Source organism: Heterocephalus glaber, unplaced genomic scaffold, assembly GCF_053883595.1.
Source record: "Heterocephalus glaber isolate CG9 unplaced genomic scaffold, H.glaber_assembly_v1.0 deba00000122, whole genome shotgun sequence".
Classification (NCBI taxonomy): Eukaryota; Metazoa; Chordata; class Mammalia; order Rodentia; family Bathyergidae; genus Heterocephalus; species Heterocephalus glaber.
In genome coordinates, this window is record NW_028258138.1 from 71,623,035 (window position 1) to 71,648,426 (window position 25,392).

General features: G+C 40.7%; 3 protein-coding genes across 14 annotated transcripts in view; all 3 read right to left on the bottom strand.

The window, feature by feature from the left end:
• Positions 1-17,314, bottom strand: part of Hcls1 (hematopoietic cell-specific Lyn substrate 1) — a 32,834-nt gene extending 15,520 nt beyond the window's left edge. For both annotated transcript variants that reach the window (XM_004835630.3, XM_004835629.3), the window contains exons 1-5: positions 15,383-17,314; positions 12,884-12,967; positions 12,337-12,410; positions 2,492-2,621; positions 1,515-1,625 (exon numbers count right to left, since the gene is read on the bottom strand). In XM_004835630.3, coding sequence (XP_004835687.1) covers positions 1,515-1,625; positions 2,492-2,621; positions 12,337-12,410; positions 12,884-12,967 — 399 coding nt within the window. In that variant the 5' untranslated portion in view covers positions 15,383-17,314. The remainder of the gene's footprint in view (positions 1-1,514; positions 1,626-2,491; positions 2,622-12,336; positions 12,411-12,883; positions 12,968-15,382) is intronic.
• LOC147830480 (melanoma-associated antigen 10-like) lies at positions 7,413-12,330 on the bottom strand. The gene has a single exon (XM_087209240.1). It carries the CDS (start codon positions 10,873-10,875, stop codon positions 10,039-10,041), a length of 837 nt encoding a protein of 278 aa, XP_087065366.1. The 5' UTR covers positions 10,876-12,330; the 3' UTR covers positions 7,413-10,038.
• Positions 17,315-18,312: 998 nt separating the features above from the next.
• Positions 18,313-25,392, bottom strand: part of Golgb1 (golgin B1) — an 85,639-nt gene continuing 78,559 nt past the window's right edge. For all 11 annotated transcript variants that reach the window (XM_004835626.3, XM_004835628.3, XM_004835625.3 and 8 more), the window contains 5 exons: positions 23,118-23,261; positions 22,270-22,367; positions 21,763-21,897; positions 19,107-19,212; positions 18,313-18,815 (listed from right to left, as the gene is read on the bottom strand). In XM_004835626.3, coding sequence (XP_004835683.2) covers positions 18,681-18,815; positions 19,107-19,212; positions 21,763-21,897; positions 22,270-22,367; positions 23,118-23,261 — 618 coding nt within the window. In that variant the 3' untranslated portion in view covers positions 18,313-18,680. The remainder of the gene's footprint in view (positions 18,816-19,106; positions 19,213-21,762; positions 21,898-22,269; positions 22,368-23,117; positions 23,262-25,392) is intronic.

A 25,392-nucleotide genomic window follows, 5' to 3' on the forward strand; every position in this document is an offset into this window, starting at 1 on the left:
GAGAAGTACAGAAGTATGTCTGCCTCATCTACCTTGATTGTAAGATGAGAGAAATGCTCCCTCTTCCTATATGACAACTTAGGGGAAAAAGATAATGTATACATTTCACCTGAACTGAGTCCCTTACTAAACCAGTGCTTTTCTTCTTAAATAATCCTTTCAAAACTGAAATGAGATAATAGGCAGAAAAGTGCCTTGTAAACTATACAGACTAAGCACATGTATTGCTAGTTGATTTTCCTGTGCCCATTTTCTTTCATTATGCAGCAGTGCAAACACAAGCATGCAGATTTAGGTGGTTTGGGAGCAATCAGGAGAGTCTGGATCCTAGCTGGGCCCAGGATGGAGGAAATTGGCCAGAGGCCCAGAATCACCTCTGAGCTGCATCTTCATCGGTTCAGTAACAATGGGTCTCTCTAAGCAGGTCTAAGGTTTTGCATCGTGGGAGCTAAGAAGTACTGTCTCTTGATTTACATGACACTCAGTTGTTTAGATGATTAAGTTTGTGGCATACTATTATTGCTTTTAAAATTTCTGCATTTTCCTTTCCTTCACAGCATGTTTTCAAGTTTCCTGGTTTGATTTGGTTCCCCTCACTGCCTATTCAAACAATTAATTCTGGCACTTAGCTTTATGGATTCAGTCTCACCAAATTAGCAATTGGTAGTTAATTTAAAAGATGACAACAATCTCAGCCAACTGTGAGGGAGAAGTCCTCTCTCAGTGCAGCTGCAGGAAAATAGATAGCAGTCTGCACTCTGAAATATGAATTCAAAGAGTCTGATTTAATGAATGAGTGTGGAACTGTGAGCATCAGAGAATCCAATCTCACTCTCCCCTCCTTTGTACCATCCTGTAATTATACTGCACTATGTTTTCTCCTTAAACCTACTCTTGGACAAAGAAGTCTATAAACACCTGGACTTTAGAGATTGGTGCTAAATCCTCTGAAAAGTAACTTTTGCCTTCTAAAAATTTATAATCCTAATTGTCTTAGTTGATTTTTGCCATCATGGTACTAATATTTAACTGACCTCTCTGTTTTTCTGGAAAGCATAAACATTTATTTATAAGGTTTTGATATAAGGCCAGAAGAAGAATTTTGGAAATTCTGTCTTCTTGCTTCATGCATACAGGTATAATAAAGAACCAATGAATTCAAGGGGTCTTATTTAAACAGTTTGAAAATCTTTGCCTTTATTCATTTCTATTTTGTAGGGCTGGAGATGGAACCCAGGGCCTCCCCATGCTAGGCAAGTACTCTCCCACTGAGCTGCATGCCCAGCCTGTGTCCTCATTTAAATGAATGCCTTCGAGCTCAGTACGTTGCCTCCAACGTTCACACCAGGGAACTTGCTGAGAGAGATCATAGGAACTACCTTTGTGATGGTGCCTGACTCCAATATCCACTGTCTTTTACCCCAAAACGAGTGCCTGCCTCTACTCAGGGGTGAGTATTGGTAAGTCCTGTAGGATTTAAGGAGGATGGTCTGGGAAGAAAGGTTGTCACTTACTTTATCTGCTCTGTCCTTCTCAACTCCATATTTTCCCCCAAAGCCTTTGGCAGCATCAGTCTGCGAAGAGTGTTTCTCTACCTCTGCAACATACTCGTGGCCCACAGCACTCTGAAAAGCAAGAATGGAGTGAGGCAAAAGGTAAAGCCAACCTTGGAAAAAATAGATACAGAGATTCATGGGTTGTTACCATACAAAAATATTCCTTTCTGGGTGGGATCTGTAGCCTCTGGCAGTGGTGCCAAGTAATTTGTGACAGGAGAGCATGGTGATTTCTGGAGCCCTGCACACCCCTAGTTCCTCTTCTGTGCCATTAGGGAGCCAACATTCAGAGATGCTCGGAAGATGGGGTTGGGGGCACAGGAAATAGACCAGGGAATAGACCAGGTAGATTGAACAAAAACAGATCTAAAACAAGGCCATCAAATAGAAATGAGCAGTATTGAGGGAGATTCAAGGGGACAGACTGGATGGATACCATGACTGGGAGTGAAGTTTTCACTAAACCAGCCATGTTTTTGTCCTAGCTCTTTGCTTGTGTATGGTCATCAACGTTTAGAGATGAACTTTTCTACAACATATAATGAGTAATATGTATATATACAAGACAATCACTGAATACACAGTAAAAAAAAAAAGTAGCAACATAGACACAATACATTTTAAAAAGCAGCAAATGATTCTAAAGCCTGTTTTTCCTCTTCTCCACCTGAGCTCCCCCCTCCCCAGTCTAGGAGTTAATGTGCCTGGAGCTATGGAGGGCCTGCTGCTGTGAGATCTTGACTCTATTTTCTATCATCTACATCTTACACACTGAGCTAAAAAAAATGGATATAAACAGCATGTCGACATTTTATTTTAAATCCCAAATGAATACTGTACTTTCAACAAGCTCTAAACCATAACACCAATAAATGAGTTGATGTATCATTTATTCTTTTTTTTTTTTTTAAGCAAATCTCTTCCTTTCAACTCACCTTGTCCATTCGGTCTCTTTCCACTCCAAACCGCCCTCCATAGCCATGGGAGGCTTTGGGCCCTGATTCCATCTCTTTCTTCTTGAGAACATCGTGTTCCTCCGACACTTTGCTCCTCAGCTGGTGGATGCTGGAAGTAACCACATGACTGAGACCTGGGACAGGAAGGCTAAAAAAACCCACTCTCCCAGAAAAACAGAAAGCTTGAAATCTGTTTATTTGTACCCCTAACCCGAGTCCCCAAAGTATACTGGTGATGGTTCTGGAAGTACAGCTCAGTCTGACCTGTATACCATAGCCTGATTGAAATTCTCCAGGTACCACTAGTATTTCCTCTAGTCTATTATTTTGCTCACTAATGTAACCTTCTGATCTTTAGTCCTATTTTTCATGTTCTCAAGTATTAGAGTACAATGATGCCTATATTGTAATAGCTAGGAAGTTTGGGAAGTTATCTTCCTCTCCAAGGGGATCTGTTTTCTATCAACTTGGTGATTGGCCTCAAGAAGCATAAAAATATTCATATACACTGGGACCTACACATTCTAGTCTAAGGTGTCTACCTCAGAGAAATAATTTTAAATATGTACAGCAGAGCTTAATGTTTAATCATTCACTGAAACAGTGTCTGTAGTATTAAAAAGCAAGAAAAAACTTATATGGCCAATAACTGGGAAATAATTTAGAAAATTGAAATGTCACCTTTTAGCAGCATACTAGAAGTCATCAAAAGTGGTGATTATAAAAATGCAGCATTGGAAAAATTTATTTATGCATAAGTATTTACAGTTTTTAAAATCAAGAATTAACATCTTGACCTCTTCCTCCCAAGCCTGATAATTTCTGAGGCACTAATAACAAAAACTAACTATAAAGTTTACAAATCATTAATTTTATAACAGTTTAAAGCCCAGATAACTTTGATTTGGGACACTGCTCCTGTATTTCATATCACTTCCATCTTTACCATGAAGGTGAATACTGAAGAGAGCAGAGACACCTTGGCCAGTGTGTGTGGCCCAAGGATATAAAGCCACAGCTCAGCACCAGTATCATTAAGTGACAGTGATATACACTTGGACACACACAAGGACCCCTGGGGATTCTTCTAAATATTTGAGGAAAAGAATCCCAAATAAGAAACTTGGCTTTCTGCAATAAGCAGTAAAGGTCTGCAGGGATCTCACTAGCTCAGGACAAAAAAATCCTCTTGTTACAGGTAGGGTGGCCATCTGAGTGGAAATTATCTTCCTTCATGGAAGAACAGATCCATCTGGTGGCTTTGTGGAATAGTCCCATCAAAGGTCTTTTAAAATCCTTCTCAGCTTTAGCCACAGTTAATTTTAGAAAGCTGGCTATGAGCCAGATGTAATTAATCTAAGTCTGGAAGAACCCCATGTTCCCACATCTCCTCTAAACCCTCTGGCAGTGGCCACAGCAGAGATCCTCTACTGTAGTTTAGCAGAACCAACACTTCAGAACTGGCTGTGTCAGAAAAGTTGCTGGTTCCAAGAACATGCAAATGACTGTCCAACGTTACCCAGCCAAAGTGTTCAGATGAGTGATGAAGAAAAGGGGGCAAACATTGCTTTTGATTGAGAAAAACTTGTAAGGATTTAATGGTTTCAGTGATTATTTTAAAAATTCAATAAATTTTTATTTAAGGAATTTCACATGTAACTCGTTCACCGCTCAAGGTCATTTTAATGAGGTTCTGCATCTTCCAAATAACCTTTTTAAAAGAACTGATGCTTAATCCAGCCATCCTATCATAATTCTTTGCATCTCCTCTTGAATTATGGACAAACACAGACAGCTTCAAAACTCCTGAGGTCTTAGATCCAAATTTCATCCAATAATTTAATATAGGAGAATTTAGAGTAGATACATCTGCCTTGCTCTGACACTTTCTCTAAACATGCATGAATTCATATTCATTTTCTAAACTACCTCACTGAGGAGTAGCAAAGATCTCTAGGATATGTGAATATCTAAGATAAAAAACATTATTAGGTCCTCTAAACTTTTTTGCTGTCTTATAGACTCTTATCACAGGCCTAAGAAACAGACCTGTGAGCAAAACAAAACCACAGAGTTACTCTATGAGGCATTTCTGACAATGTGCAGCCATAGTTCAGTGACTGTTAAATGGTTGCTATAGTTGAAACAAGTTTTTAAAAGGCGTTAGAAAAATGATACTCAGGATTAGCCACCTAATAGATACAAATAGTATAGTCCAAGAATGGTGCCAATAAATAATATCATTCGAATGAAAATGTTGTAGCCAAAGAAAACTAGCTTTTTAGCAACTTCTTCAGAATATAGGATATAATCTATTCTGAATGGGTCTTAAAATATCATTCCTTTATTTGACAAATATTAATTAGACAACTTTTGAGTGTAAGGCACTGTTAGGCTCTGAGGACACAAAGGTCACCAATATATGGAGATAGTGGTAAGGTGGAAGAGAGAGCAAGGAAAAGAGAAAGTTACAATTCAATGTATTGAGTGTCATACCCAAGCTTTCAGGTATCTGTTTTAAGTTTTCAAATACCTTGGATTAATAAAGCAGTGCAGTCTATAGAAATCAAGCGAAATACAGAGCCTCAAAGCTAAAAAGAAAGGACAAAACTTTGAGGTTTTATTACAGAATTAAAAGTACAAAGGTGAGTGACTCTGACTCCAAGGTCTTTACAGATGATGTGATCATGTGTTTGGAAAATGAATCAACAAAAGGGGAATTAAAACTATTATGAACATTTGGCAGTCACAGGATACCAGGTCACTATATCAACATGAGTATTAGTTCTACCTTTTAGTAATGGACATTTGAAAACTGAAAGTTAATAAATATCAATTATAGTCATGTGAACTATTTTAGGATAAATTGAACAAAATATTGCAACACTTGAACACTGGAAAACATTTCTGAAAAAAATTAAAGGTAACCCAAAAAAAATGGAGAGACAACCTAGGTTCATGGATTAGAAAAGTCAGTATTATTATTTTATATATATATATTTTTTTGGTACTGGGGATTGAACTCAGGACCTTGTGCTTGTGAGGCAGGCAATGGCACCACTGAGTTAAATCCCCAGCCCCTCAAAAGTCAGTATTATTGTTAAGAGGTTAGTTCTCCCTGAAAATGACCTATACATTCAATGTAACCCCAATCAAAATCCCAACAGGCATTTTAAAGGAATTGACGAGCTTATTCTAAGATGTACGTGGAAATATAACACACTGGAGTATTGAAGAGTTTTACTTATATTTTAAAAAGTAGTATAAAATTGGAGGACTATTTGATTTCATGACTTATAAAGTTGCAATAATCACTATCTGGTAGACATATAGCTCAATGAAACAGAATGAAGTACAGAAATAGACCCACAGTGATGTGGTAAAAGATACCAGCTAAGTCAGTAGGAAAGGGACAGACTTTTAATGGTGCTGGACAACTAAATATCCATGTATGGAAAAAAATGATCTTGATCTTACAAAAGTTAACTTGACATTTGATCATAGACTTAAATGTAAAAGCTAATACTATAAATTAGAAGAAAATCCTCACAACTCTGGGGTAGATAAGAATTTCTGAAATACGTTAACAATAAACATTTTTTGATAAATTAGACTTCATCCGAATTAAAACGTGCTCTACCAATGATGCCATTAATGAAATGAAAAGGCAAGTTTCAATTTTGGAGAAAATATTTGTAAAGGACATATTATAAAATGTGTAAAATATTGAAAAATATATGAATATTAAAATATATGAATGGCACAAAACAAAATGCTCAATAAGGTTTTTCACAAAAGAAATATAAATTAAGGCCAGGCATTTAGCTCAGTGGTTTCGCTGCCTGCTGCACAAGCGCAAGGACCCGAGTTCAATCCCCGGTACCAAAAACAACAACAACAACAACAACAAATATATTTACATATATATATATATATAAAAATTAAAATCACCACATGTCCGTAAGAGTAGTTGAAATGAAAACTACTGACAAAGATGTGGAGCACCTGAGACCCATGTATTGCTAAGTAGAAATGAAAACTGGTAAATACTTTTCAGAAAATAGTTTGGCAGTTTCTCAAGAAGTTAAACACACACTTACTATACGACTCAGTGATTCTATTCCTAAATATTTTCCAAAAGAAATAAAAATATACATCAACAAAAAGATTTGTACCCAAATATTCATGGTATCTTTATTTATTTATTTACTTTTTGCCCCTCAGGACATCAAGGGCTCCAGATACCAATGAAAGTTTCCCTTTAAGTTACAATGGGAATCAATAACAATGCAATATGGACCCCTTCCTGGGGAGTGTGGAAAGGCCATGGTATCTTGTAATAGATTCAAATGTCCAGCAATAAGGTAATGTTTAAAACTGTGGTATTTCCATACAATGGGATACTCTTTGACAATAAAAAGAAACAAAACACTGATATGTACAACATCATGCCTACATCTCAAAAACATTATGCTGAATGAAAGAAGACAAACTAAAAAGAGTGAAATCTTCATTATTTCATTTACACTGTATAAGAAATTCTAAGACAGGTAAAATTACCCTATATTGACAAAAAGCAGATCAATGTTTACTCTGGGTAGAGGTGGAGAAGGGAGGCATTGACTACAAAGAGGCACATGGAAAATGTTCCATATATATATGGAACAAAATTCACCAAACTATTTCCTTATAGTTATTATACTTGATAAGGTTGATTTTTAAAATAAGAATGTTATTAAGGCCAACCTACAAGTCACTTAGTCATCCTAAACAGCAGCCTTAGAGAAAGGCAATAACTCACAGGAATTTATATTCTATTTCAAGAGAATCATGGACATGATAATATTGTGTTTATTAGAGAGAAACATATGATATAATGGTTAGAATTCAGCCCAGGGAGTCAGACTGTACTGAATTTAAATTAATTGTATATTATTTGTATCCTTGGAAAAATTGTTAAAGATCAATACATCTGTTCACTTTTCTGTGAAATCAAGTTGATAGCATCACTTATGATACATGGTTGTTTTGAAAAAGCACTTAGCTTCACATGACATGTAGCTCAGTAGCTACTGGCTATTAGTCCTTTGTTGGAGATATGGCAATCCACAGTACCTCTGTAAAATAAACAGGGCTGGTACTATTCTTTCTAGTCACATAGGGAAATAGAGACAGAATAGTGAAATAATTCCCCTTAATGCTTTGATTCCTTATATAGGAGAGCTGAGACTAGTGCCTAGATCATCAAAATTTTATTTTAATATTCTTCATTTCCACTTGGCATTAAGTGTCAGGGTGCAAGAGAGTAGACAGGGCCACTGAGGCAAGTACCTATTTTTATCACTCAGTGAGGATCTAACCTAAAAGCCAGATGGGTTGCAGGAAGCACCAAAACCCTAGCCTGACACAATGCTATTCAAAGTGCAGTTCATAACTGTTTTCCACAATGAAATAAGAAAAAAAAATTGAGAGTACACATTTAGAAACTTTTATAGCAATTTGACGTAGTAATTTACATATGCTGAATCTAAAAGTAAAAATTGTGCATGTATTTTCTATTTCTTTTCTTTCATTTATTTTTTCCAGAAATTCAATATTACTTTATTTTACAAAAGTATCAGTCTGTGACAGATTTGAAAATGAACAAACACAAACCATTCTCCTTCACCAGAGAAAATGTCATAAGTACAGTCAGAAAATGATAAAGATCTTTAGTGTTTTATCTTTATAAGGAAGGAGATCAAAGAAAATGAATGCACAAGGGTGGAGAGAGGAAGGTAAAGAGAAGGGCTGCAGCCCTGGAATCTCAGGTACTTTGTTTCTATGCACAATAGATGAGGGATGGATGTGTATTTATTTGTTCCCCTTCTCCTCCTCTCCCTGTCATTTCCCTACCTCCCCAGATTCTCTACCCACCTCTACAGTCTAAATTTATTCATGACAGACCTAAAAAGAAACACTGTGGTGTGGGGGAAGGTAGCAAGATTAATGAGAATCTGTCACTTCCTTTTCCTGCTTTAAGCCGTTTCAATTCACCAACTACCCTACAGTCTTCTCCCCTGACTTCCCTCTTTGCTTCAAGGGCTTTAGTGATTCCCACACGACAGTGAAGGCTGGTTTAGCTCACAGTATCTAGAAAGAACCCGGGTGATTAGAGATATAATACTGGACTATCCTTTAGAGATCTCTTTGAAACATACAAGGAAACTAAGGATCAGAGAGGATAAGAGATTTGGCCAAGATGACCTGGCCTGAAGCCAGCAGAGACCAGGCTTTGACACATTTGCTGCCTGGGTAATGGAAAGCGAGTGAGCTTTTGTGAAAATATCTTCAACAATTATTCTAATGGCCACAGATCCAGTTAGGTTTACAAGGAGATACACAGGGTCACCACCTTATACAACTTTAGGGACACCAGTCACAGTGATATACACAGTAGAGTTCTGCAACATGGCAGTCCATGTAAACATCATTTAGGAAGAAGAAAGCCCATCATCTGTTTGCATGTTTATATTAGGCTTTGAAGAAGGAAATTAGATGAAACTAATCTATATTAACAGGAAAGATATATAACATCATTGAACAGCCAAGTGTTAAGGACTACAGGAGACAGTGATATATGCTATTTTTTTTTTTTTGAGTTCTAATCTTGAATCTGCAGGGTAACTGTTATAATTCCCACTGATAAGCTGAGATGTAAAGAGTTTCTGTGTCTATGTTCACATAGTTGGCAGTGGCTGTGAATGAATCTAAATCTATCTGAAATGCAAACACAAGCTCCTCTATACATTTATGGCAGGATATAGAAATCTTCCTTAAAATGTTTTACTGCTATCTACCATGCAAGAGACACACTGGGAGAGAAAGGTACAATGTGTATCCTTATTCTAATAGTTTCCAAGATTCTAAGGTTGACTGGCCTTCACACACACACACACACACACACACACACACACACACACACAAGGAAAAAAGGCTATTAAAAAAATCTATGAGCTTATTAAGGAATAAGCATCAAAGAAGTTTCTTAAAAGATTCTTTTTTTTTCAGGTATGCAATAAATATAAATTTAATAGTAGATCAACAGGGGGAAAAAATAAGCAGCAGCCAATATTTGATTTTCATCCTTATCACTTTTTCTAGGGTCCCTCTAACATGATGTAAACTTAAAATTTTCAAGGAAATTCCTATTCCACTCCCATCTTATCATAAATAAATTGAATAGTTTTTCTGTTTGTATGATAAAACAGGAAAGACTGTTACATTTGAAGGGAAAAGGCACTCCATTTGTGATCAATGTCACACAAAATCACATTCCCATCAGAAAACACAAACATCAACATCACAAAACTAAAATTACACAGGAGATCAATACCATTCAATAAATACGCAAGCTACTTCAGTCTCCCCCAAAAAGGATCAATACTTCAAAAAACCATAAAGAAAACCCCTGTCCATTTCCAAGTAACCCAAGCAGAAAAGACTGCAAGATGCTATGTGCGCTATTGTACCCCTCCCCTGACCCTTCACTTCTTAGAAAACTCCCTGCCCTCCACAGAGACTGAAAATGGGCCTAATTTCTTCTCAGGGGAGAACAAATTCACTGACACCTTTGGGCAATATCCCCTGTTTCTCAGGAACCCTGGCTCTATACCTAGTTCTTCTTCCAAAGCCTCTTCATATAGTTCTGGGTAAGACTTGGGCTCTGTTCCATTAAGATGGGCCAAATGAACTAGGAGTTTCATCTTGCTGGTTTCAGCTTGAGCCCTTGGACCCCACAGGAACTCGTAGCGAGCAGGATCACTATTAGGAATCTGCCAGTACATCAAATACTCTTCCCATACTAAATCCTCAGTGATGAATTTCCAGGCTTCCTCAAAATGAATATGCTCAGAGTGAGCTAACATGTCCCATCTTTTCACATTTTCAGTTAGGTCCTCCTCACTGATACAGTTGCCCTCTATGAAAATTAGAGACAGGGCAAATATAATGATGTCAATTTTGAGAATGATTCTTTCATCATCACCATCTAGTATCCCACTGTATGTAAGACCCAAAATGGGGACTAGCTCATATGTATTGCCACAGTAATTCATTTCCCTGATTTTAATGCCAAAGCCCAGATACATGGACTCAAAGAGTTCCCAAAAGTTCAGAGGGAAGTTGTTACGGTAATCATGGGGCAGAACATGCAGCATTTCTTTCATGGTGACCTGCTCCTTCTTTTGATACTTGTGGAGCAGAAATGACACCAACTTACATAACTTGGCATTTAGGAGCACATCTTCCAGGATGTGAGAGAGGCATGTGTCCTGCGAGGAGCTTGAACCCTCACAAGATTGACTCCTTTGACTGGAAGCCATGAGGACGGCAAGAACTTGTTGAGGATCAGAAGCCTTCAAATCTCCAGTGCTGGAAAATAGAGTGCTGAGCAATAGCAATTCAGCTGCTCCAAGAATCCAAACCCAGATTTTGAAAAAAGCACAACTGAGAATTCTCTACTGCACAGTGCAAGGCCAGCAACAGAGGCAGGAATGGGTTATTTTCAGAGTTTTAACCTGGAATGTGGCCTTCTCTCTCACCCTCAGCCTATTCTTTCTTTTTTTGTTTTTTTGTCACTCCAACTGCTTTCAGAACTCCTTGATTGTTTAAGAATAATTTTTATTAGGGCTGGAGATTTAGGTCAGTGGTATTGCACCTGCCTCACAAGCACAAGGTCCTGAGTTTGATCCCTGGTACCACAAAAAAAAGAGAATAATTTTTATTACAGATATTAAATTCAAAATAATTATGTCTGATTAAGCAATCATGTATAGTATTGAATATTTTAAAACTGTACAAATATATGCCCAGCTTTGTTACTATGTTGCTTATGATGTTACTATGTTGCTATCATGCTTATGATGATTCTTTTGTGAAAAAGAAGTTAAGACACTGCTGTTAATGTGTGTGTGTGTGTGTATGTGTGTGTGTGTGTGTGTGTGTGTGTGTGAGGTAAAATGGAGCAAAGCAGACAGTCCTAGTTAGATGAGTTGAATAATCCATGGAAGAGAAGAGGCGATTTCTCACTTCACATATACAATGCACCCTGCAGAAACCCCTACATAAGTCTGTGAGTTCCTCCTCTCTAATACCAGAGGTTGTTTGTTTCTGGTAAAATGAACATTGGACTATAATCTTAAAAACCTCAACATCATTGCTTATGTAGTTTTAATCATCAGGTTTTCCAAATGTCCTATTTCTTCATAATGTCTTCCAACTTCTGCAAAGTAGCGAAATACAAATTTGCATTTTAAATCATTTGGGCAAATATGAGATCTGATATTGTCCCCTTTACAGCATTTATTCTGAATTCCTCACCATGACATTTTATTGAATCCTTCTTAGCCCATGTGGAGTCAGTCTACATTCTAAGCAGATATTTGTATTTATGTGAAGAGACCAGTGGATGATAGATAGATAGGTGACTGATAGATGATATGTAGGTAGGTACGTAGATACAACCTTAGCATTTGAGCCACTTGCTCTCTGACTCTGTCATGACTGACTGAAGAAAGGGAGGCAGTTACTACAATAGACTCCCTTGGAGAAACAGAGTTGTTAGATATAAAAGAGAGATAATACAGTTAGGGGATAAGAGGAGGGACATGACGTGGGAATCCATAATAACACACATAGGGCCCCATGGAAACAAACTTTAGGGAAAAAAAACCCCAAACACATAGACACGAACCACCTCTCTTTTTCCTCCGGTATATTCCCCTGATTTTCTGTTTTCTTTGTGCTCTTCAAATACCACCCTGGCTCCACCCTCTGACACCTACTTGATGTGCTCTTTGTGTCCAGAGCCTTCGATGGTCTTGGCTCCCCACCGTTGCTCCTTCTCGGAGATGTCATTCTGCAAAAGATAGCATTCAACAAGAAATGCACCACACTTAAAGGGTCACATGACTGATAAACATGGCCTCTATGTACCCTGCATCAGCCAGGGTCTTTGCACCCTGATCCCATATAAAAGTTAAATTGGTGAGTTCTGAAACCTCCATTACCACTCTGCATCCATCACACTTTCCCTTTACTACAAGGTCTCAGTCCACCCAGATCACATATGTACAGCCCAAATCTTGGCTCACAGGTCAAAGGAGACCTAGGTTTGTTTACCTGCTACTCAACTTCAGGATAGCCTGTCATAGTCTGTCAACCACATTGTTAAACGTGTCCACACCTGTCTCCTTCCACCAACCTACCCCTCCACAAGGGCTATCTCAGTCCCAGTTGGTCCTTTTCTAAGCCCCTTCAGAGGTCATAGAGGGACCCAGATACCCTCCCCCTACACCCTCATTGTCCAAGCAAAGCTACTCTCACACTTACCACAAAGTCAGGGTCTGTGTCCCAGTCGTCACCCTGTGTCTCCACGGAAACAGATACATCATGCCCCACCACAGACTTCCACATCTGAGGGTTACAGAAGATGGCAGTAATAGGGGACAAAAAGGAATGAAGAGAAGTCAAAAATGCTGAAGTCAATGACACAGCAATCCAATGTTTCCTGACATTTTTTTTTTCTTAGAAGAAAATAGAAGCTGGAAGAAAATAGCACGTGGAAGTTTTAGAAAAGCACTCAGAGGAGAAGGGACGGGCTTTATTTAAGACATGTGGCTTGGGCCCACCTGAGTCTGGACAGAGGGCTTCACAGCCATAGATCACATTAAATAACCTGGGTGACAGAACTTCTGGGACTGTTCACTTATGTCCAGAGGTCAGCCAGGCAGTGGCTTCCAGTGGTGGCACCAGTGACAGGTACTGTGACAGCCACAGAATTATAATGCCATTTCACTCAAAATTCTACATATTACTTTATTTAGAGCCATACAAATAAGAATCAGTCCAGCTCTTGACAAAGCAAACATCTCCTTCCTGTCTACAACCTACTTCACTAAACTATATTGAGAATTTTTCCAACTCTCACTGCAAGTGCTGTTCCACAGCCACGCTGATAGAGGCCACTGCACAGGTGTGAGTAGTCAGTTGGGGCAACCAGCTGAAATTCCTACACTGAAAAATGGGAAAACAGTATTTTCTGGGAATAAGTCATTTATTAGTCAATTTAAAAACAGTTAAATTATATTTCTAGAGACAATAAGTGGTTCAAAAATAGCACGTAATATATCCCTTATTTTAAATATCAGGAGGTATTTGATTTTTATCAGCCAAATAAGCATTAAAGAAATATTTGGAATATAAAATGGTCCCACGCTGTTATTCTGCTGAGGGAGGCCTAGCGTTCCTTCCAGTCTTGCCAGTTGTGCCTAAGAGCTGCACAGTTGTTCTGCATCTGTGGGCTCTTGGATCTTGAAGCAAGGAGGTTACAATGGACAATGCTCATCTGCTCTGCTGGCCCAGGGACCACTTGCTAGCTGCAACTTCCCTGCCCTCCCTCCCTGTTCAGATAGCTCCTCCTACTGGAGATCTTCCCCTACTCTTTACTCTCTCCTAAAGGAGATTCTTTATAGCTGGCCAGCCCTAGGGCCATCCTATCTCTCTACCTATGCCCTTAGTTTATTTCTATTTCTACTTGGAAAGTCCATCCTCCTCCATGCTGTTTGAATACCTTGAAATCTAGCCCAAGGGAAAGTTAGAGTAGATTGGCTAAAGAGGTGCCAGAGGGGACACTGGAGAAACGTGGACAGCTTCAGCCTACCCCCAGAGCAGCTCTGCCTTTCTGCTGGGGAAACAGCTATGGATGAGGGAAGGGTGGGGACAGATAACCAAGACCTGTAATCCTGCATTCCTACAGCCCCTGATTCTCAAACTCTGGCTTCAGGCCTTCTCTGCAACAATAGGGCCTCACATAGAAAGTTTGAAAGGAGAAGTTTGACATATACACGAATAATAGGGAAGCAATGAGGACTCATAGTCTCATCTTTTTTCCTGCTGCTCATTCTCCCACCAACCTCTTACTTTCATCCATTTTTGAAATAAAGAGAAAAGCTTCTGACAAAGAGGTCTTTTACCTTAATGTCTTTTACCTAATGACCAAAAATCAAGAAGACAAAGTTGCTGCCTAGAAGTGAGAGACTAGAGATCTAGTGAGGCATGAAGTGAGGCATGATCCCAGGCATGAAGCTGACCTGCAGTATCAGTAAAGCACACAGACTGGGAGCCAGGAGAGCTTGAAACCTCCCAAGCTGTGACCAGGCCTCTGTGAACCATGGTAATGGAATCAACACAGAGGATGTACTCCTTTGCAGAGGACCAGACTCGGTTACTCACAAATACTAACTTTAAAGATCTGGAAAATCACTGTACTTCTGATTTCCTCAGTGGAAAATAATGAAGGGGTTGGTCAACCTAGCTGATCTGTAAAGTGCTCTCTACTTCTAACACTTGGATTTTGTGATCTTACAGTCATGGAAGCTAGCCCAGTTTAGCGATCATGCCTGCACTGGCCTTCACCAGCACTTGGTCCTTAGCATTAGTGTACATTAGTGACTACTTCCTGCTTTGTTACACTTCCTATGTGTGTTCACCTCCCTGCTAGATCCTATGCTCCTCCTCAAGGGCAGTCTGTCTCCATCTCCTGTGGTTCTCTTCCAACTCATTGTGGAGGAGGAGCAGCAGCCCTTAGAGTAGGCAGTAGATTGTCAGAAGCCAGGAACACTTCGCTGGAACTGGCATCCTAGATGGCTTCGGAAGCCTGTCTCCATCCTCAGATGTTCATTCTCCACAACCACTGCACTCAGGCCTTCTGGGTATCAAAGCTTTAAAGCCTACTAGCAGTGACCTTGTTCCTCCCCAAAGACTAAGTGCCAGGTAGGTTCTTCTGCTCTTATCTGTGCTTCCCAAATCTCCCAACACTCAAGTACCCACCTCTAGTGTGCGCGTTTGTTCTAAGCTCTCAGCTCCTCACGTCCACACCCGGTGCCCTCTCTGGCTGCTGCCACTTCACAGCAAGAAACTGAATGGCTGCTTCAGTTCCGTGTTGAGGTTTTCTGTCATTTCCTGTCACCCTGTCCTTACAGTAACTTCCTGAAGTTTGAGTCAGTTCCTTCTGCCTTAGGTATTTGAACCACAGGGGTTAAATGTTTCTGTCCTAGTCTTTTGCTAGATTATGAGAGTGATGGGGCAGTCATAAAAAAGATTGCTCTCTCAGAGTTTGTAACCTTGCCCAGAGAAATAAACATCAAACCAGAAAACACATTGGTAAGAATTTGTTGTAAATAGGTGGGCACTTGCATTTGGAATATTAAAGGAATTCAGAGATTTGGTATGAGCTCTAGTAATCAAGAAAAGCTTAGTGGGAAAAGCATATGTGGAGTTTGGGGGGAAGATTTTTTTTTCGGTACCAGGGGTCGAACTCAGGTCCTTGCGCTTGCGCAGCAGGTGGTGAAACCACTGAGCTAAATCCCTGGCCCTGGGGGAAAGATTTTTAAAACAAACTCACTTCTACATTACCCACAGCAGTTAAAAGTGAGGTTTGCATATAGTTGATCTCCAAAAAATGTTGATCAGTTGAATGATAGGAAGGAGAACTCATGAGGGGGAAAGGCAAGACATGGAGGGAGAAAGGTTCCTGGCTTGTTAGGGGGCTGTGTGGAGTCCAAGCTCACTGGCAGATCTGGCTCATTTTGGAAGTGAGAAGTCTGAAAGAACCAGGTGCTTATGATCTGATGCATGGTGTTTGTGGTATCCTGTACACTGTGCATCAAGACTGGCGGCCCCTCCCTGCCCTCTACAAGTCAGACTTTCTCAGGTGACTTGTTCTGGCTGGTGAACCAGATCCCTTTCTGTGCTAAGCCCACTGTCCTTCTTTGCCTGTTTTGCTATGCTTTTTCACTGCCCACCAAGGCAACCTACAATTCTTCAGACTGGCTCCTCTGGCAGCTTGGGGCTGTGACAAAGACAGTGACACAAGTTGTCACTTTTCCTATATGTCATCATGTGAGAAACTTGGGAGTCTTTAACTGAAAAATAATATTTTGTTTTAGCTAGCAGGAATTGGTGGTGGTGGAGGGTGTTTGTGACTGTCTGTGGAACTCTCAACTGACTGGATCAGAACCCAAGCAGGACTGGATGAAACCAGTCAACAATACAGATAACATTTCTGCCTTAGGACCAGCTTCTAAGGTTGCTTCCAAATCTAAATTCTATGCGTGGGGGAGTTTTATTTGTTTTCTCCTACTTCATTACCTATTCATCATGGTAGCGTCAAAGCTATCTAAAGGGAGAGTAAATTACAGAAAGAGAATTTTTTAGTACATATGGAATTCTAATCCAGTGTCAAAATTAGAATTATCAGATCAGACAACTTTGACACACCATACAGGAACACAGTTCTCTGGAGAAAGCATCAAAATTAATAAGAAATGATTCTAGGAAACCCCATCTATCCTTTGCAAATGCCCTAAGTTTGTTCCTTATGAGGCAGTGAGGTATAGAATGCAGAAACTGCATGGGCTTTGAAACCGTGTACACTAGATTTCATGAACTCACTTACTGTATCTTGAGAAAGTGGGACAGCTTTTCCCAGGCAGCAACTTAACATAAAAACACATTAATGCCTATATAACCTGATGGGTGCTACTACTAAATTTCTCTGTCTCCATTCCCAGACAGCTAATGTTCTCAAGAGTTCTCTCAGTATACACTCAAAATGGCATGGATTTCATTCCTTAAGACACAACTCATTTGCTTCGGTATTAGGATGGGATTTCCTTACTGCATTTCATTTTCCTGGGGTCCAGTAGCTGAGGCCAGAGGGATGCTTGTAGACATTACCGGTGTTGGTCAATTAGTAGGAAGCCTGAGTTTGTAAAGCTTTCTCACCCTGTAATCATTCCTACATATCAAACCTGCCCCCCATCTTCATCCCCTCAATGTATAAACACAAGTATATAAGCACCTATCTACACAGAGTCACACACACCACAACTTATTCTGAAAATAATTTTATTATTTTACAGTTGTTCAGGAAAGTTCTTGGAAAGTTGTGTCTAAGGTTTAGTCACCACAGAACAAGATTTCTAGCAGACCAGTGAGGCCCAGTTTTCCCTCTTCTCTGGGTGGTAAGAACAGGCAGGGAATGTATCATGTAATGAGAAAATAGTCACCTGGTAGAAGTGTGGTGGAAGGGAGAGGAGGTAAATAGGCACAAATGGAATTCACTCCTGGCTGGTGTTCTCAGGTTTGGATTTAAATTTTTATCTTCTTTACATTCTCCTTCCATTTCCTAATCTACAGAGGGTACATGACCATGGGCTGAGAAACTGGAGTAACTTAACTGCTGCCATCAGCACAGGACCCTAGTACTTTAGGAGGCCAGGAGTTGCAACATGGTCATCAGACCAGTCCCACTCCTGGCTGGGGTCAAAATTGCACCTTGGACTGGCTCCTGTTAGCCCCTGGCACTGTGCCTCATTTGAGGTATATCCAAATAGGAACGATAAGAATCTGAACCTTGCTGTCCAAAGCCAGTTCTTCCTCCCTTTCAAAGGAAAGGCATGGATTACTTAATAACTTACTCTATATGCACTGAAGAGCACAGGCAATGGAGTCCTGTCCTTACAGCCTAGGACCACAAACTCCCCCCAACAGTGTCAGGACAGCTAGAGATGATGCTGTCCTTTCCTGGGATCCAACAGCTAAAAGCCTGGAGTTCAATTCCCATTCTATGCTACAAGACCCAATTACTGTATTATGAAGGGATATGCTCATTCCCCAGGTAAACTGTTTACCCTCCCCATGAAGTAGGAGAAAAAACAGGCAAACGAGGTAAAGAAAATTATCAGTGAAAATGATACTGGGCTTCAGATTATTAGGTTTATTGGAATCATCCTCTTGGCATGGCTGAAAGACATGTCTCAGTATCTTATAGGACCATAAAGACCAGCAAAATCTGAACAAATACTGGGCTCAACAACCCAACTGTGATGGTTCTCAAGACTAAGCAGACATGTTTGGGCCCTGGGCAGCAGAGGAAAGCAGATACGTCAGGCCCTGCAGCTCCAATCATCCTTATAGCTACCTGTTTCTGCAGGCACTTTCTGTGGAGAGTTGGAGAGATGACCTGTAAAGGGGAAGACTAATCCACTGGAACTGACAGTTCTGATGTTAGAGATGAAGGAATTCCAAGTTCTGAGGGGCATAGTCCAAAAAGTGAAAACTAAGTTTATAGATGGCCTGTAAAACATAGAATGAGTAGGACATGAACCATCAGAAAGTAGATGGCTGCCAACAGTGGCACTCGGGTCCGGGAATGACAGAGAGACCGCAGGACCCTCTTCCATCCAGCACCACTCCGGGTCTGAAAGAAAAATCTGAAAGTCAGAGTTTTAACCTACAGGGATAAACCCTTTTCCTTCCCCAGTAATACTGCATATAAGCAAAGCTAATTGCACTGCCACAGTGAGGAGGCATCCTGGGAGAAAGTCTCCTCAGGGTCAAGTGACCCAGCAAATCCCACCAGGCTCTTCCAGTTTTCCACTCTCCCTCTGTCCTAGACCTGTTCCGTGGCTGAGCTTCCATACTCCCTCTGCCTGCTTAGAGCCCTCCACAGGTGGCCCTGTTTGAGAGCACCCGCCCCTTCTCTTCTTACCCTGCGACAGCTGCTGCCTGTCTGGTCTATTAACACCGACTGCTCCTGAGTGCCACAGGAGCCAATGATAGGAGTCCGGGCAGAGTCCCATTCACTGTGTTCCAACCTGTGGTAAGAGAAGGGACTGAGCATGGCCCATGGAAGGAGGGCCGGTCAGGAGGCCTCCCGGTCATTTTTCCCACCGCAGAGCCTGTTACCTCAGTAGTAAAGGTGATACCAAGCATCAGGAATTGACTGCCATGTTTGAGGTGCTGGCCAGGGGCTTAAATACCTGTCAGCCTCAGGTGTGGCGGCTGGTCTAGTGACTTGCCCATGGGACACAAAAAAACAAGCAGTGGAGCCAGAATTCAATATCCAATTTGTCTTTAAACCTCATGTTCTTTTTTCCACTACATTATTTCACAGAAATTCATTACATTGTGTTTTTTATTTACAGAATAAATGAAATATAGGTGAATATAAATGAATATAGGTGATAGCACCCAAGAAAAATTTCTGTGGGGATTTTAGAATCAAACTGAACTGGCAGACTCTACTGCTTCATTTTTTGCTATTTGCTTAATACTGGAACTTTTTCATTTAATGAAGGAGCTGCCATTACTCAAGAGACTGAAAAAAACAAGAACTGTGCTAAGAGCACATCTGATCAACCATCTGCCTACAGGGATGCACTTCTGACTGAGTGGGGAGGATGGTGCTCTCCTCCCGACAGGATGTCTACTGCCTCATAACCTGGCCTCGCCTTACAGGTTGCACTCTTGCCCAGGAGAGGAATGCCTTAATCTCATCTGGCAGCCTGAGCAGAGAACCTGAGCGTGTAGCCTGGACTCCTCCCGCTGTGCCTGCAGTGTCTGTTCCTCTGAGTGGGAGGCTTCTCGGAGGCAGCCCTGACCTGCCACACATGGTCTGTTACTGCACAGGTAATCTGTCCTCTCTGGAGGTAGGGCTGTGGTGGGACAATGTCTGTATGTACCAGTGAGCCAAAAGTACCTGCTGCTTTTAAACTGCAAGGTCACTGAGTACACATGTATTTTAATCGTACCTGGCCCCCGTAGTTAGCACTTACTGAGCTCCACCAGTTTCCATTCTGTATCACAGCCAAAGGGCAAACTGTGGAGGGGCTGAGCTTGGTTCTGTGGCTCATCCAGAGGCTCCACAGTCACCCTGCACTGCGCACTCTCAAGTTGGCTCAGGTTAAGTTCACTACACCGAAGGGGATCAACCTCCCTGTGAGGCAGGTTTCACAGGTCCAACAATTCCGCAGCAAGTTGAAGAGAATCGGCCATGGACGCACAGGCCTGAAAATGCTTGGCAGAGATGGCAAGAAACAACAGGAGCTGTGCTGTGCTCCTATGGAGCCCCAAACTCCTGGAGTTGCATACCAATGTGGCCCAGATAGGGGATGAAAACTAAATCTGTGAGCATGCTGGATGGGAAAGAAAGGTATACCAAACGAGATCTGCTCCTGGGGCAGCCACCACGGCCACCTAAACTTTTTCAGAAGGCATTAATGTCACAAATGCCATCCCCTGAGGAAAGAGACACTGTAGGTGGGTTTTCCCCAGAGGTAACAGGAGTGCCTGCTTTTTAATGTTTGTTTACACATAAGGGGACTTCCAGCAGCAGACACACAGAACCACTCTAGCCTTTCAGTGTAGAGTGACTGTACACTGAAAGGGTAGAGTGGCTCTCTGTAGTGACTGTGTAGTGACTGTGTAGACTGGTGAGCTGGGAATCAGGAACAGGGGATGCTCCTGCACTTCCCAGTCACATGTGGGGCACACTGCCCACAAGAAGCACAGTTTGCTGTTACTCCAATGCTTGAGTTTGGCAAAATTAGATTCTTCTACAAGGAAAGCTAACTGGCCATATACTGCCTGTGACTCTTCAGGGTTAGGAAGTACAAATCAAATTTAAATTCTTTTAAAATGAGCTTTATAAAGTGGTCTTTTAATCTCCCATCCATTCTTTTGTTTTGTTTTTTGTTTTGTTTTTTTTGGTACCGGGAATCGAACTCGGGACCTTGCGCTTGCGAGGCAGGCGCCAGAACCACTGAGCTAAATCCCCGGCCCCTCCCATCCATTCTTAATCTTTAAGAAAATGTTTCAATGAAGTCAGATCTCATATTTGGGGTCGTCATTTATGTGACCCTCTAAAGATCCCAATACCTACCTCATGCTGCCATTGTAGGGATGATATAAGATACCTTTCACAGCTTACTTCAAATCCTGTGAATACGAGGGATCATCATCTTCACTGCCTAAGAACCGCTGCTTTGGAAAGTGTGGCTTCCTAACTAAGCCACATGTTCTCTTGGGTGACCACAGTGACTCTAAACTCGCTGGGCCTGGTGAGAGTAAGATCTGTGTGGTGTGTGGTATGGTGGACTGAACCCAGGGCCTTCACACTGTGCTACAATTCTAGCCCCTTTTTTTACTTTTCAGTTTTAGACAGTCTCACCAAGTTGCTAAATTTTACAGCCTGGACTTCCATGTTCGATCCTCCTGCCTTAACCTCCCAGAGTCTTGGGGTTATAGGTGTGTGCCACCATCCCTGGCTTGAGAGTAAGATTTTATTAATCCTAAACCTGGCCATAGAAATGTGCATGAGTACAACCCCAAAGGGTCAGAAGTGAACCATCTCCCTCTGCCTTTACCGCCTGATCTGCTCCTCAGCCACAGATAGGGCATTCTCAGCAGCCACTCTTTGGTCTCGTTCTTCTTCTAGTAGCTTCCTTAATTCAGCCACTTCCTGTTTAGTGTTACACAGCTGCTGCTGAGCTCCAGAGAAGCTTCAGGACAGAAGGAAAACAAAACATTATCCTTAGATGCAGTCTAAACCCAGAAGATATCTTAAAAGCATAGTTGTACAGAGATTAAATGAAGTTGTGGAAAATATCTTAAGAGATTTTAGTTACTGGCTGAATATCTTTCATTTTAGTAACAGTGTTTGCTAGTGGGATGTCTGTGTGTGCATGTGTGTGTGTTAGTACTGCTATTTTTTGCTTTATAAATTTTTACACACAATTTTCTAGATACTAGTGTTACAGTTTAGTCCTTAGATCACTTCTGCAAGGCCAGTAAGATAAGAAGACATACCACATCCACAGGGTAGACTCTAATTCTATCTGGATTACTGCCCAATTTCTGCACCAGCTCCCTACCTTCGCTGAGGCTCCCTCATTTCCTCAGGATCACTCTTTCTGTGAACTCCATTCTTTTCCTGTGGAGCTCCAGGAGCAACATCTACATTTAGTGGCCCCTAGAAGAAAACGCAACTTATTAATTCAGTGATGAAAGCTCTTAGACACTGTGTAAGAACTTGTTTAACATCAGTGAGGATGAGAAATCTTGGAGGAGAATATACCCACTTAAGATTCTCCTCAAGTCCAGATTTAGAAGTGAGAACCTTCGGGTCCAGTTGATTAGTCACTTCCACAAAATTCTTGCCTTTGTTAGCTTTTCTCTGATTCTCATTCTTGAATTTCTCCTCTTGAAAGTTTTAAAGCCCTCCTTTCTGCTTTCACCTAGTGGGACTCATGGATTCCCCAGAAAAGACCGATCCTTCCCTTGTTTGCAAACTCTCCCACCCCCATCTCCTTCTTCATGTCCTCTGTAACTCATTCATCCTCACTCTCCTCCAACTTCCACTCACTCTGCTCTCCTCTCCACTGCTGCCACAGTACTGCTTGTTTTTGTCTCACAGATGAAAATCCTCACACAGTTTTTTTTATAGCTTGAAGCAAAATCTATCTTCTCTTAGTTTCAGAGTTCCAAAAGCTTGTCATAACTTTTTCCCACTTGTATTTTAATTTCTCTCCCACAAACTCACCAATCTTTCTTCTGGTAGTTTCTTCTGATCTTTCATTCTGTAGTTTTTCTCAGACTTTCTTCCCATTTCCATTAATACTCTCTTCTCCTCTTTTGCTTCCTCCCCCTCACTCCTTAGTCTTTATCACTTACCCCTCATTTCCTAACCCTTCTCCCATCTGCTTGTTACCTTCTTACTTACCGCCTGTAGCTCCTGAACCTGCTTCTCCAGGACCACACAGTGATTAAAGAGGGCGCTGTAGTGCTGCTGGCTCTCTCGGAGACTCTGGCTGGTATCGCTGAGCTGAATGGAGAGGGTATTTTTCTCTTCCAACAGCTGAGAGAACTGAAGTCAAGGAGACAGTAAGTACCACCGTATAGGACTGTAGCACTATAACCAGTGTTTAGCCGACTTCCCTGGGTTTTAAGGATCTAATTTTTTAATGTAAGCACTTAGAACAAATACTCCCATGTGTTCACTCAAAATGAGAAAACATCTAATTGTTTCAACCAAAATAGGAAAACAATTCTGGAGGAGTAGCAGGGAACTTTTTTTTTTTTAATGATGACTACTATATTAACTGAAAAACTGTAAGAAACTTATAAGCAGATCTAAGAGGATAGGCTATTCCAGGAATGTAAGAGGAAGAGGGGCAGTGGCTCAGGTCCAAGTTTAAGTTACTAACAAATGACTAGAACCCCTACAGTTCAAATGTAGCTAGTGAGAGAGCCTTTGCCTAAAAAGTGTATAATATTACCAGGCAGATTCTTTAGTGCCATAGAAAGTTATACGTTACCACCAGAGTAGAACAAGAAATTATGCTAAGAGGAGAACAGAATAAATCCTCACATGTACATGTGAGAAGTTGTATGGGAGCATAGATTCTCACAGGTGGAAACATTTTCATCACTCAAAGCAGGACTTGTCCACTGCACAAGTAACAAATAACCAGCCATTCAATCTTCCCTTGAACATGTTCAGTGTCAGGGTGCATGTTACCTGGCAAAACAATTCAAGCTATTTTTATCATTTATAAAACAGAAAATTGAATGAATTAACCTGTAGTAGCTGCTATCTATTAATGTGACTTTGGTCCTTTGGAACTAGAACTCCAGAGTTCCTTACTTGCAGGCTGCCAAGTTTTAAATTTTAGTTATGATTAACATCCAGATGTATTAATAATCACAGAGAGGTCTCTTCAAAATGTCTACTCTAGAACCATGTACACTGTCTGAGAACAAAGTGATGTATCTGGCTATATATTCAGTGTTTTCTTAAGGATTCATTTTTGCAAGTACTTGTATAAAAAATTTGAATCAAACAATGTTTTAGCGAAGATAAATAGTTTTCTAGAGACAATGCTGAAAAGGGCATTGGATGTATATAGAAAATTAGAACAAGAGAATCCACACATACTTATAAAAGTAGTCTGTAAGCTGAAAAGTGCCTTTTGTGAGAATTTTTTTTTTAGTTTATCATTCTGATGAGCAAGTTTCAGCTTACAAAAGCATCTTATTTGACAGAGGTAGAAAAAGGATTTCTGTCCTTATTTACAAGTGATAAAACACAAATGAGTAGTCGGGTTCAAGGTCACGTGGTAGTAGATGCCAAGTGTGGCTCCTGACTACAAGTCTTGAGCTTTCCCTACTGAGTACCTGACAGTGTCCAGTCTGAGGGTCCAGCAAGGGAAGCTAAGAAAGCCGTGGGTATTTGGGAGCATGGGGAGTTGTTAGTAAAGAAAAGGATATAAATGTTTGAGGATTGATTTGGAAAGAGAGATGATTAAGGACAAGGACAACTACAGCAACAGGGAGTCATACAGTCCTCACATAGAAGGACACAAATATTCCTGGCCACAATGAATGGTCCAAGTCATACCAAGTAAACAAAATAAAACTAAACAAAACATAAAACCCTCTTAGTGTTGAAAAAAATCCTTGTACTTTTTCCTTAGCATATCTACAAGAGGACAGACCTGTCAAACTCACTGGAAGCGAAAACTCTTATAATGAGAGAAGTCAAATATTGTCTGTCTGGGCCTTTAAGAAACAGTTTGCTGATCTTTGCTCTAGATCATAAGCTACTGTATTTCATCATATCTATATTTGATGGAACAATCTAGACCAACATTTTACCACTGAATCATCCCTCTCATGTTTTAAAATTTCTATGATATTCTTACATTACATACAATTACCCTGCTGTGCTGGGAGAAATTTTAATATAAAGTTTGAGTATCAGGGCTGGGGATTTAGCTTGGTGGTTCCACTGCCTGCCTCGCAAGCCCAAGGACCCGAGTTCAATCCCCAGTACCAAAAAAAAAAAAAAAAGTTTGAATATCAAAGGAAAGAATTAGGGCAGTGTCTTAGAAAAACCACTCAGTGCTGACAGCCCATCTACTGCATTCCATTGTAGGGCCCTAATTTCTCCTTGTTAGCTGGACCTAATTCATAGTAAGACTAAGCTCAAGGGACCG